The sequence below is a fragment of the Pholcus phalangioides genome, unplaced genomic scaffold (assembly GCF_987345545.1).
Source record: "Pholcus phalangioides strain wild (caught in Gottingen) unplaced genomic scaffold, Ppha-v1.0 ptg000013l_1, whole genome shotgun sequence".
NCBI lineage: Eukaryota > Metazoa > Arthropoda > Arachnida > Araneae > Pholcidae > Pholcus > Pholcus phalangioides.
Window position 1 is genome coordinate 32014236 of NW_028301606.1, and position 14821 is coordinate 32029056.

General features: G+C 32.8%; 1 protein-coding gene across 7 annotated transcripts in view; it reads right to left on the minus strand.

The window, feature by feature from the left end:
- LOC149078973 (cell adhesion molecule Dscam1-like) overlaps positions 1-14821 on the minus strand; it is a 322494-nt gene that overhangs the window by 37195 nt on the left and 270478 nt on the right. For all 7 annotated transcript variants that reach the window (XM_089241214.1, XM_089241211.1, XM_089241210.1 and 4 more), the window contains 8 exons: positions 14105-14398; positions 12258-12527; positions 11025-11432; positions 8513-8674; positions 7339-7623; positions 5848-5967; positions 4420-4593; positions 4047-4194 (listed from right to left, as the gene is read on the minus strand). In XM_089241214.1, the coding sequence (XP_089097340.1) occupies positions 4047-4194; positions 4420-4593; positions 5848-5967; positions 7339-7623; positions 8513-8674; positions 11025-11432; positions 12258-12527; positions 14105-14398 (1861 nt within the window). The remainder of the gene's footprint in view (positions 1-4046; positions 4195-4419; positions 4594-5847; positions 5968-7338; positions 7624-8512; positions 8675-11024; positions 11433-12257; positions 12528-14104; positions 14399-14821) is intronic.

Below are 14821 nucleotides of genomic sequence, written 5' to 3' on the forward strand. Positions count from 1 at the left end.
GTATCATAGTGAGGGAAATAAAAGCAATGGGTGGAGTAAATTTTCTTGTTGGCTGGGGGAAGTAGTTATCAGCTCGCAATGTGGAAGAAAAAATTCTTCGTGAATATAGGTGGCAGTTTGTGAATGTTTCACAATTTCAAACATGGTGGTTTAATGTGGAACGCGAAAATTTTAAAAACCGCTTAAAGAGTTGAGATGTAGGAGGGCTAAGCAAAGCTAGCCCTCCTGCTATAGTCCAGGGTGGCTAATTTGGAGGAATAAGTAGTGAATAAAAGTAGACTAGAATGGGTGAATTATACAGCCCTAAGGTCACAAAATGATAAATCTGCCTCTGGAGGGAACCAATTTTTTTCTCTGTGTACATGGAAGCATTCCCAGACTATAAATATCCTCATTTTGTAAACTTATTCACCATAAAAAAAAGTGTGTCTTTCCTAGTTACTTTTGTCCATAAGCAATGAAAACTAAAATTTTATCAGCAAAAAATATGATTTTTATAGAAAATAATTATGCAGTACAGTAAGGGTCTTCAACCGTTCAGATATTATGGGAAAAATCAAAAATTTCTATGAAGCCTGCGGGCCATTAAGCCATACTGTGGTATTTAATTGTAAGATGATATACAGATTCATAAGAATTCAATGCAATGCACAGTGGTGTGTTAATGGATGGGCAAACGGGCCCCAAATTAGTTACAAACTTACTCTGAAATTCATTCAGAATTTATTCCGATTTATATTCTTCTTATTGTGAAAACATTTCTTCCATTAAATATGAATTTTTAATAATTCTGAAATTATTTTTCCCCCCAAATTGTGGATTTTTCTTTCTTCTGTCACATAATTATAAAATTATTTATGAAATTTTATGAAAATTCATGATTGGGAAATATGAAAATTTATATTATCATGAATTTTTTTCCCTCTTGCACAAACTTTGAAATAAAAATTATTAAATTATTTTTTTCAAGAATTCTCAAATGAATTCTAAAACAGGTTATGAAACTGTTTCCCTCATTAAGTCGGAAACAAGTCAGAAATTATTTTGTCTAATAATTCAAAGATTTTTCCTCAAAATTAATTTTTAAAACATTTTGTTCAATGACACTGAAATTGTTTCTTTCTGAAATTATATCTACCATTACTAAACAACACATGCATCTCGTTCACATTCTTCTGCAGAATATCTAACATGTTGGAATGTGCATGTATGTGTTGTGAACTTAAGTGAAGTTTGTTACTCTGTAATACTTGTTATTTGTAATGCTGCCATATAACAAGCATTATGCAGTGATTATATCTGAAATACTTCCTAAATTAATTATATCTGAAATTTATTGAGGAAATACTGTAATTCTAAAATTATTCCACTAATCAAGGTGATTCTTAGTAATTCTGTTATTTTTTACCTTTTGGATGCTGAATTTCCCTCCTGAAATAGCATATGAAATTAGAGTCCACAAAAGTATTTGGGATCCAGAGCCCTTTGAATTTGTTAATATTTACAGTTATAAATATCACAGTACACTCTCAATGACCAGCATGCTTTGAAGAATTTTAATTTAATTCTCCTTTCAATGTAAAGTAGCCATTTTTTTAAAAAAGTCGGTGGGCCAGGGCAAAAAGCTGCAAGACATCCAATTGGCCTGTGGGTCATGCATTGAAGACCCCTCAGTATAGTATTATATTACATATAAAAACGTTATTTAAATAGAGCCCCTGCTACTTCACCAAACACCAACTCTGGCCATATCGCTATATTGCAATTTACTGCCATCAGTGAGATAGGTTAGAAATGAAGGTGCTGTCTATCGGTGGTCACCTCAAGCTCGTTAGGTAAAATATCTTATCTATATCCTTCCTCGAGTTTGAACGTGGGACTGTGACGGCAACCTTCATGGTGGTCGATGACCATCTTACCACCATGCCACTCGGGCGCAGAGCCCCTGCTGTCACTTATCAAATAAAAACATTACAATTGTAATTCTTTGATTGAAATTGGTGCCCATTTTTCAATTAATGTGTCCCATGAAAAAAAAAAAACATGATATGATACATATTTTAAATCAATAAAATAATTTAAATCATTAAGTTTGCTTTAACCTTTAACAGTTGTTTTTTGTTTCTTGTAAAATAACATAATTAAAATTTACATAGAGGAGCCAGCCCTGCTTGGCTTTCTGTAATTGTGGTCTAGTTATTTCTGACCTGGATCCTCTTTGACCGCATTCATAAAAAGCCAAGGGAAACTGGCTCTTCTATATGTGTGTGGGGTTTTACTTTTATTATTTCACATTAAATGAACAGTAATCATTAAAATTTTGATGCAGACTCAATAATTTAACTAATATTATTGCTTATAAAATAACTATTTTTATATCATCCTCTATTTTTTTTTGATACATTATACATTAATCAAAAACCGGACGCCAATTTCAATTGAAGAATTATAATAGTTGTGATTTTTATTTGATAGGTGATAGAGCAGAAATTCCAGTTCAGTGATGTTTTTCTGCATGTAATGTAATATTATACTGTACAGTTATTTTCAATATATTTTAGAAGACATATTTTTTAGTGATAAATTTTATTTTTTACCCATTTATTGGTTACAGACAAAAGTAACTAAGAACGGCACCATTTTTTCATGGTGAATAAGTTTACAATTTATGGACTTTTAGAGTCTGAGAATGACTTAGAATGACTTCCATGTACATAGTTTTCAGTTTTTTGCTGCACAGAAAAAATTCCCCCAGACTGTATGAGGTAGCACGTTATTTTGTCTCAGCACAGATATCAAAATTCTGTACACCGAGAAACAGGTCTATGCAGATGAAATGAAAGACAATATGCCCCCATGGGAAAAAAAAATCTTGGTGCTCCTTATGCCCCCATCCTGGAGTCAGCCCCCCTCCCCCCAGACTAGCGCCCGAATGGTGCAATGGTAAGATGCTCGTCTTCTACCACAAAAGTTTCTATCAGTTTCCATTGGTTTGAACTATGGAAAGAGCATAAAAAACAAGTTCTTTACCTACTGAGCCAGGGGTTACAACGAATAGATGGCACCTTCATTTCCCACCCAACTTCAATGGTAGGAAAATGGCTTATGGAGGCATTACCTGAGTTATGTGTGTGTGTGTGTGGTGTGCAGTAAAGTAGTAGTCCCCTGAAACTTGAGATCGTTGGTGGACCCTCCACTATATTGAATTTATATTGAATTTAAGTTATGATGCTGTGGAGATGGCAGTAGGGACACACTTTTTTGGATAAATATTGAAAAATTTGTTTGAGTTCAATAGAACAGCATCATTCTTATTAAGGGTTTTGCAGAACAACCTTAAGGAACAAGGGTCCTGCGAGAAACTTTAATTTGGTGAATTTTTTTTACCGAAGTATTTTTAAGAAGTATGTTAAAAGAAGTATGATAAGCCCAATTCGGATTGCACCATTGGATAGTGAAGCTATTCATCATAGATAAAACAACCACAATCTTTTCATGGGCAGTGTATTATTAATTATTAGTTTTTTTTCTTTCGTGATATATGCTTTTATATTGGGTTGCTGTATTTTAATTCTATTTGTGTGACAACAATTTTTTTATGGTCATCTTTTTTCAGCCACCTTGTTGGGCAATTTGCCTGTTGTGGCCTCTGTATTTGTATTAAACCCCTGGTATGGAGCCACTGTTTTACTTTTTTATATCTTGCATTTTCCTAACACACGCAGTAATTCAATATCAATAAGTGCATAATTGAGTTTCAACTTAAAATCATTTTCCACACATTTACGATATGAGTTCTATCATAAAATTGATTACAATCAGTCAAAACAGATTTTTTACAATGTTCAGCCCATAATCATCTTAACAAAATAGCAATTTAATAAATAATAATAAATTAACAATATATGATTCTTTCATTCTGGTAATTTGTGAAACAATAAGATCATTTATAATTACTGAGATATAAAGTTTTGCTTCATAAATATATATAAACTTTTGTATACATAGGTGTATAGAAAATTTGTTAATTGTTTAAAAAGTATTACCTTGGATCAGATGCTGGATCAAAGGGTTGTCTGTCTTTACTCCACATGATAGTGATTGGAATTTCCCCGAAGGCTTCACATTGTAAATGTGCACTTTCCCCTTTCTTGAGTGTCTTTGCCATAAACTTAGCAGTGAAATAAGCAGCAACTAAAACAGTGATTGATATGTGTTTTAATATTAGTTGTCAATAAAACTTGTATAGTTGCACAAAACTGTCAACTAACTCATATAACGAGTAACTATATCTTCCCTCTTTTCATGTATATTTTCCTACAGATATCTTCATAATTCAGGCATTAATTTTCTTTGCTATAGAAAAAAATTATGAATAACTCCAGCTGAAATAAATAGAAAAATTATCACAGGGCTCACCATGGACATTAAGTTCAATAACTTTACTTAGACCAGACCCAATGCCATTAGTTGCTTGACAAAGATATAGACCAGCATCATTCTGTTCAGCCTCTCGAATCATTAGAGAACCATTTTCGAGAGCATATATGTGAGAATTGCTTATTATTGTTTTGTAATCCCTCGCAGATAAACCTTGAGATTGAAATAAAAGTAATTATTACATAAACAAGGCAAAAATATTGAGTATTATTATAATAGTTAAACTCAAAATCTATGTCAAGGATAAATAAATATTTATGTACAATTCAAATACGCCAATGGAAGCTATTTTTGTAAATTCTGTTTTGGGTAGCAATACCCAGACTTTTCTGAACATCTTATCATTTCATACATAGAAAATTAAGGACAAGAAAATCGAAACATCCATTTTTTTGTCATTAAAACTTTTGAAGACCATTTTGTCTTATTTGGGACCATTAAAGTCTTAAAAATTTAATGTAATAAAATAATCCAGCTGAAAAAGAAACCCTTTTCTGCCCAGTTATTGCTCACAACCAGGAAGTCAAAACTACAGTAGACTCAATAATTCAACCACGTGCTAGTTACTGGTGGGTTTTCCACGCAAAGAAGTGGAGAATATGTCTGTGGAGAATATTTCTGGCATAGAAAGTTGAGTGCTCACACTTAAATTGAAGTGGTGATTTACCCATAGATAGCTCAAATTTGACTCCACAATAATTGTTTGATTCCAGATAACGGCTAAATATAAAAAGTTTATTAATTTGATGAAACACATGGTACAGTACACATATAAAAAGAAAGGAAAATACATGGACACATAGAAAATGGCATCTTGACTCTGCAAGAAACAAAAGACTTCTCTCTCAAACAGTGAAAGAGAGGTAAAGAAAAGGTGTGCTCATGAAAACTATGCGTTGGCAGATTTATTATATTGGAATGCCAACACCTTTTTTTTTTTTTCCAACTGAGCACAACTCAGGTCTATCGCCATAGTGCCAACACCTACACACTCTTGCCGACAGCACTGCCACTCTTGCCGACAGCACTGTTACTACATGTCTTGAGCAGAAATTTTATGTTATTTGAATGGACTTTGTCAATAGGCTTCCAGTAATCTGGTACACCCTGGTCTGATAGTTGCTGCATTAGTGAGAGTATACTGCATTTAATTAAAAATTTGTACTATCAAAGAATCTAGAATGTTTCAATAAGGGAAACTGTCAGCAATAAGGTAAGATCATCTGTTGCACCATTGAAACTGCAACATGCTGCCAAGACTGAATATTATATGAAAGATGAAATTGATAAAATTGTGAGGTGGACTGAGTAACTGGATATGACAATCTGTGAATAGCAACATTTTCTATGCTTCTTTAAATAACACTATGTTTGAGATACTTAAAAATAACTTCTGTGAATATTTACCATCTGATTTCTCCCACCAGATTCTAGGTTGTGGAAAACCATCAGCTTGACAATCAATCACAACATTTTGTCCAACAACAACAGATTTGTCCGCTGGGGGAATTTTCCATTGAGGAGGAACTAATAAAAAAAGAAATCACCAATAAGTTTGTTGTTAGAGATAACAATTGCAGATGATTGTGTTTTTCTTAACATTTTAACTAATCAAAATCAACCACAGCTGGAAGTAAGCCACCATGATGGAATGGTGGCGCAGTTTGACATGAATGGCCCTGGACAAAACAGACATTATGGGGGGGGGGAAGACTTCTAAATACTAGTGGTCAAAGATGTTTCATTAGGGGAATTAACATATATCTTGTTTAAATTTTGCCTTCTGCCTCTCACAAAAAAAAAAAATCATGAAGATATAGCAAATGCCCATAAAGAAATTGAGCTTTGTCCATCAGACTGAATGAACTGGTAGGTCAGAGGAATTGATAAGTTGCTTGGACAAGGAATGTTGTTGAGTAGACTGACAAGGAAAGGAGTCCCAAAATGGCATCCTTAATAATTATGAAAAAAAAAAATTAAGTATATACATCTCACCCAGAAACATAAAAACAAAGAAATTATCAGTGGAATTAAATTATATTAAAACTGAAAAAAATTATTAAAAATGAAAACAGTTGGCTACTCATAACCTGTTGCGTTTCTTGGTGATACCTATAAATAAAATTTTCACTTTTCCTTTGATTCTTCCAACTGCTTTGTTCTAGGAAGTAGTAATTTATATATTTTTTCTCTCTCTTTCTTTGCCTGTGCTGTACCTGATCGTGTGTTGTTTGAATGATGTCACTCTAATATTATAGGGTTACAGGATTTTTTAATTCCTTCTTGGCCTCTATTTGCATTCAAAATATTAATATTTAAATTCTTTTTGAGTGAACTAAAAAAAAAAATTTAAATATTAATATCAACTGAATATGTAGCATACCCACTGATATCATGAATCTGTGGTTTCATCAGCCGATAGCACGTTCTTCATATTTGAGCACTGAATTCCTATAAATGCTTTTTATGGTACAAAGCACAAATTTTGAGAGCTATTGCTGGAATAATTAAAAATACCGTTGGATCCATCACGATAAAATTACCACTGATTCTACTCATTTAAATATTTAGATTCATATTTAAATGAGTAGAATCAGTGGTAATGTTATTGTGATGGATCCAACGGTATTTTTAAATATTCCAGCAATAGCTCTCAAAATTTGTGCTTTGTACCATAAAAAGCATTTATAGGAATTCAGTGCTCAAATATGAAGAACGTGCTATCGGCTGATGAAACCACAGATTTATGAGATCAGTGGGTATGCTACATACTCAGTTGATGTATTAGCACATTAGTGTAAGATGGTAAACCAGTGTTATAGAGTGGTCATGTGGTTTGGATAAAATTTTTGAATGAAATGGCTTAAATTTATTTTTTTTAAAGATACAGGTACTCACCATTTACTATCAAAGTAGCTGTATGATTAGCAGCACCTGCTCTGTTTGATGCAATGCAGGTGTAGTTTCCATTATTTCCATATGCAGCTTTCTTGAAAAATAGTGTTGACATGAACTCATTACTGGACTCGACCACAATGCTTGAAGAATTCATTAAGGGTTGATTATCTTTATACCATCGTATTGTGATTGGTGGATCGCCTTCAAGAACTGAACAAGTTATGATTATTCTGATACCTTCCTTGACGTTAGGAGGGAAATGAAATGGATTGATAACAGGTGCAACTGCAAAAGGATACAGAAATCATCAATTATTAGGAAAAAACTTCAGGGTGTTTCAAAAAGAGTCACTCAATTTGAAATGCATATATTACGAAAAATATTGGACACATAGACATTTAAAATTAATTTTATATTACATGGATAATCATCAAAGTTTTTTTACAAACCAAATTAAAGTTATCAATATGTCCACCTTAGGATGCATGGCATATGTGTATATGGTAGTCAAATTTGTCTCAAACTTATGAAAGCATGTTTGCATCCACTGTGTAATGTATCGGGATCTGATCCCTCTACGTTAATGGTGATCTTGTCGTTATGTGGGAAATTCCTCCTTATTTTAGACCCCAGGGACGTCTCAGTTACCAGAAACCACCCGAGGACCCGCTGGTGCACCGGTAAGGGAAAGAATATTCGCTTAGTTTGGCAGTCGGCAGGTGGGGTCTTATGGCTGTTGAACAAGAACAGGCCAGAGGTCAGGCTACTGATGTCCCATATAAATTAATTTCCCTCATGACGGCATATATATATATATATATATAGAGAGAGAGAGAGGAAGAGAGAGAGAGAGAGAGAGGGAGGGAGAGAGAGAGGGAGAGAGAGAGAGAGAGAGAGAGAGAGAGAGAGAGAGGGAGAGGGAGAGAGAGAGAGAGGGAGAGGGAGGGAGAGAGAGAGAGAGGGAGAGAGAGAGAGAGAGAGAGAGAGAGAGAGAGTAAGAGAGAGTGAGAGAGAGAGAGAGAGAGGGAGAGTGAGAGAGAGAGAGAGGGAGAGTGAGTGAGAGAGAGAGAGAGAAAGAGACATATAACATTCTTCATAAAAGGTCAGCACACTTTTTTTACCAGGATATAATTATTTTTACTATTAAAAATATATTCCAATCACTCATACTCACTCAATACTTTGACAGAGACATCTCTGAAGGCACTTTCTCCGGCTCTATTTTCAGCTAAGCATCTATAAGTTCCTTCATCACTTAAACGATCAACATTATTTATTTTTAATGTACCATTCTGATACACAGATTGCCTTCTGTTCTGGGGCAGCTTATTGAAACCTATAAAAGTCAAAACACATTCCGGCATGTATAGATTCATTGGAAATTCTGCAGAATTTTTTAGTAAACAGAATATCTCTTAGGGTTTGCAATAATGAGGGTTATTAGAAATCAATAGGTGAAAATTACATGGCAAATCAGCCTTAGCACTATAAATTTTGAAAATATAGAAGTTTCAAAACTTCATTTAAAAAAATAAATCTGTAATAGACTTTTTGAATTATGAAACATTAAATGTGAAATTATGTGTACATTTCTAGTATATAGATATATATGGTAGAAGAGAGATGTTGAAATGTGATCCTAAGCTAAACTTTTTTTTTTTGTTTTTCATCTATATAATACAGTCGGCCCAGCTTAATCGGGTATAACCAGGGATAACCTGATACCCCGCTTATACTGGTAAAATCCTCTGGAATCAAAATTTCTCCCATAAAGACATTTAAAGTTCCCAGTGCACGATCTTGATGTGATAATTTCTAAAACTTTCTCCACTTACGAATATTGAAGTTCACATGACAACTGTAAATACATATCAACCATTATGTACATAATATGTTTATGGAATGAAGCATTCAGAAATCAGAAATAAAATAAAATATGTGAACACTTAAAATTTACGAAAAATCAAGAATTGGTGACCTGTAATGTCAAAGTTATCTTTAATCAAAGTACATTTTTAATTTTTTTAATTTCATTTTTGTTCTTTGTTTAGTCTATAGAGGGCACTAACTTTTCGAATAAAAGAAAAAATCTGCACAAATGCAGAGGCTTCATACAATGTCTTAAAATTGGAAAAAAATAATGTGAAAAGAAAGAATTTCTGTTTGCGAAACAAATTTAAAGTTTTGAATGCAATAACAATAATAACTCAAACTGAAATTGTCAAATAGTATGAAATTTCTAAAGTTCAGAGGTATCCATGATTCATACTCTTTGAAAGTAGCGAAATTCAAAGACTATTCAAGCAATTTTTCCAGGAAAAATTGAAAAATTCAAGGGCATTCTATCAAGGTTGATAAAAAGTTGTGATTTTTTTTCAAAAAATAAAATTAATTGAAATTTTTCTAATTAACATTGAAGATTTACTCATTTTTAATTTGAAAAATGTTAAAGGTGTATTATTTTTTGAAACAATTACAGTTTTAATTTCAGCTTGTAGACAATATCAAGTTCTAAAGGTCATACTTAAAAAACAAACCATTGAAAATTAAGTATTTAAATGCCATTTAAAAAGAAATAATTTTATGTTTGAAGCAGTATTGAACTTTGCCTATGATAAAAACAATCAGAAAGCATGCAGTCATACATGTAGAGAGAGTGAGAGTGATCATTTGATTCGTATTTCCTGGAACATTCCTGTATCTTTATCTAATTTTTGCCATCTTGACTTTTCACAGAAATGCACTGTTATTTCCTGTATTTTTAACATAGCCTATTTGAATATTTATCTCTTGCTGAAATAAAGTATTAAAATTATTTTCATAACTCTATTAATTATATTATGATAATTAAGACTTTAAATATTTCATCTCACATATTTGTCATATTAAAGTTTTTCCCTGTAGAATTCATTTAAATCTATTGTTCCAATACAATGGTGCTTCATTTTCTGCCTTCAGTGACTATTTTATTATTTAACAATAATTGGCAACTTTGAATACTTTCACATCATTTTTGGTGACAATTGACCATTTTCCAGCATTCTTATAGAGGAAATGCAGTCGACCTACATATATGCAATTGACATTGTCCAATAATTTTTAACATTTTCAGGTAATATCTCAAGCACTGTATTTTGCTGCCAGATTTTAGGCACAGAAATAATTCAGGTATGCGTAAATATATGTCCTGTTTTGAACATTGTCTCGTTACTCATCGTTGTTGCTCTACACATTTTCACCCCAAGTAGAACATGGTTTAAGGGAGATTTGGTTGTGGGGGGGGATTGATGAAAGAAATTCATTAAAAAAATATATCCAGCATTACAAAATATGTGGATGAAATTGAAGATTTGCAAGAGAACAGTTATGCTAATATGCATATTGAACATAAAATCTGATATTTAACTCATTCTGCTGTAATATATTTCTGCTCTGATGATATGGTAATTATATATATGCAGCACATTTTTTTCAATATAAAATCAATACTATGCTATTAAACTGCAATCTAATTGGTCCCAGCGTAATCGCATATTATGTGCCGGAATCATTGATATTTGTTTAAGAGGGGCTGACTGTATTTTGTTCATTTAAAAATTATAAATTGAACTATGAGCTTTTAACATGTACCACATAAACTTCTATGGCTGCTGTTTCAATGCAATTCAATACAAGAAAATCTTCACCTTTCTCCCATGAAATTTTCTCGATCGGATAGCCAGACACTGGACAGTTAATAACAAGCACAGTTCCAGCCAACACAGAAATATTTTTCATTATCTTCACAAAAGGAGCACCAAATACATTAATTCTTGCTGAATGACTAACTGTAGAGATATCATTGCTAGCTGAACATTCATAAATCCCCCCATCTTCTGGCTGGGTGGAAGTGATGTTCACAAAGCTGTTAACAAATCCGTCGCTAGTAACAAAATCTCCAACACGGATCCTTATCCCTTCATTGAGAGGTAATCCATCAATCGTCCATGTTATCTGAGGCAGAGGAGTACCAGTTGCTGAACACTTAAGAGACAGGAAAGGTCCTGGCTCTAGTGTTTGCTCTGAAAATATGTGAGCCAAAGTTGGTGGATCATCTAAAAAAAAATATGGATGTCAGATGATAAGATACAAACAAAATAAATATGGATGTCAGATGATAAGATACAAACAAAATAAATTAATATTTTTGCATAACAATCATAAAATATACCAGCGCTGGACAAATCACAAAAAAATCTAAGCACCAGAACAATTTTTGGGAGCCAAAAAAAACTTGCCCGAAGAAAAAGGTCCAAAATAATACTTATTTTGAGTTTTTCAGGACATAGTGCCCCTCTTCCATGTTGGCAGATATGCTGCTATAAATTCCAAACATTCTGTGCTGCTCTGAGCCTGCAATTTATTAACTACACAAAGAAAATTTTAACTGCCCATTCCAATTTTTTTTTGTCCCCATGGTGACCTGGGATTTAACCAGCTCTGCATATACAGAGTTTTCTATAAATTCATAGTTTATAAAATCATAAAAGATGAAAGTATTAGTTTATTTGAATGTGGTTTATAGAAAAACAGTTCTTATAGAGATAAATTTTTTGGTACAGAAAAATTTTTAGATCAAATTTTTGTAGATACAGGGTGCTGCACTTCAGCCTCGCAGCACTAATTGGACCTGAATCTTTCTTCAATTTTTTCTATGTGTGAAAAGTCGAAGTTTCAGTGAGTGATTCAGGGACGAGATAATTATGTTTTATCCACCAATTTTAACATCACAATAAAAAAATGGTTTCAGAAAATTCATTCTATGAATAATATTTCTGATTAATCATGATAAGACATTTTAATTGACAGTAATGGTTTTTAGAAAAAAAATTAAAAATAGAATAGAATTTAGAAATAATATAAAATTGGAAAATATTCACCTCCAAGTTTTAATTCGGCAGCAGCCTGGGCAGTATCAAAATCATTTTCTGCAAAGCACTGATACATTCCTTTATCTTCTCTCATCACAGGAACAATCTGTAAAATTTCTCGAGACAAGTAACGTATCCGGCTGTTTGCAATAATGGGATTCAAATTTTTCACCCACGTCAATGTATGAACAGGATATCCTTTAACAGAGCAGTTGAATGTAACAGTTTCGCCTTCTTCTGCAGAAACAAATTTTGGATGGATCATCACAAATAGCGAGGCTGAAATTATGAGGAAAAAAGTATATTAATGAGTATGATTTATTAATCTATAAATGTCAGTTTTCTCAGACCTATTGCTAACATTAATATTTTAAAACAGTGAAAAAGTAGCTCATTTAAAACATGCTCATGGCAAAACTACTTCAGTTTTTATTGTAAAATACATTGTGCTGTACATTCATTTTTTAAAACATTATGCAATTAAATTTTGTAAACGCAATTAGTATTTAAGAGTGTAGAATGAGAATTTACAGGTTCACCGCTACTTTATATCAAACCATTTTATAGAATCTACTTTATATAGAATCTGTTGTAGCATATAGGACTCTGATGTTGAATGTTGCAGGTTTGAATCCTGTTCAATTTGCTTAAGTTACTTTTTGAGGGACATAGACCTGATTGTGGGGTGTTCAGAGAAGAGCTATGCATGCTCTTGTTGGCGCACAAGGCTTGAGCTATGAAGAGACACTTTTTTTGAATATGATTACATTGGAGGAACATAAGCGTCGGGGATATAATCAAAGTGTTTGATATTTTCTACAGGATGGACCATAAGATTATATATTAATACTTCATCAATCAACTGCTTCAACCCTATTCGAGTTTTTCCTCGCATAGGGTTGTTAATAAATCAAATAACTTACCTCGGTGGGGGGGGGGGGGGGGGGTCATGAATTATAACACAATTGGCACGTTTAAAAAGAAGTATGATAACATAATGGAATAAATGAAGAAGCTATGTATACTTAAATTATGACAATCATAATATTTTTATGGGCAGTGTATTATATAGTAATTATTTTTGAGGTATATGCTTTTATATTGGGTTACTGTCTTTGGTTAAATTTGACATCCAAATTTTTATGGTCATATTTTTTCAGTCACCTCATAGAGCAATTTGCCTGTTGTGTTATTTGTATTTGTACTGAGAGATTTTGTAATACGAGTCATTTTGAATGTTACCACTGATTGTGCAATGCTACATGCAACAAAAATGCTTTTGCACATAAAATATCACCAAAAGCCACCTTACCATGCACGAGAAAAACGAGGTCTGTGCAGATAAAAAAAAAATAGACCATTTCCAGAGGCGTATGCAGGATCGATCTTTGTGGAGGGGTGGGGTGGAAAGACTTGGGTAGGGGGCACAAGGAATTCCTTTGAATGAAATTTTTAGTTGCTAAACTTCAAACAAAATTTAACAAGAATGAAAAATATAGCATATAAATGTATTTTTATAGTTGAATTTTCTTAATGCAAATATTAGAATTTTTTTTTTTTGATTGGCTTGGAGGATAGCACAAGCCTGTATGCCTTCTCCCCCACACACATGCGCACCTCTAGTAATGTCCATGAATGAGTAAATCGTGTTAAGATCAATAGTCTACAGCATGAGAAAGACTTCAATAGAATAATCCAGACTAAACACATTTGTCAATTAACGCATTGAAAAAATTAATAAATTACAAAATTTATATTTCCTAGAATTGCCTTATTTTCTTAGATGCATCTAGAAAATACCATAAGCCATATTTAAATCATTTTGACAAAGCATGAAAAATATAGTACTATTTTACCTGTAACAAGCAGTTCTGTATCAACCTTCTCTTCACTAATACTATTATTCACTATGCACATGTATTTTCCACTGTCTTCCACATTTGCTCTCCTTATAACCAAGGTGCCTCCGACTTGCAGAAACCTCTGATTTTTTGTCACTCGAATAATCTGCCCATTTTCAATTCTGAGCCATGTTATCTGAGGGGTAGGATATCCCTCAGCTGCACATGGCATTTCAACAGTATCACCTTGCTTAGCAACAATGGAGGATCGTCTGTCAATGATTCTAGGGGGGAATGTGCTGTGCGGTTCTGAAACATGAAGAAAAATTCATATTTTTTCAGTATACAGTTGGTAGTACCAAGACTAGAGATGTAAAATTCTCGAGAATAATCTCATCAAGGAGAATATTCAAGAATATTCTCTGGTAAGACTACTATTATAAATAACTTGAGAGTATTCTTATAAGTTCTTGATGAGAATATTATCCTGTTATTTATAATATAGTTTACATATAAATATCCTTGACAATATTCTCTGGAAGTACTACTTTCATAAATTACTGGGGATATTCTTATAGAAAATAATAAGAATTATTCTGAAGTTATTAATAATATTCCTTCCAGAGAACATTTGAGAATATTCTCCTCGATGAGAATATTCTTCAGTCACCGAAATCTTTCCAGAAAGTATTATCAAGAATATATATGTAATAACGTATTATAACAAATAAT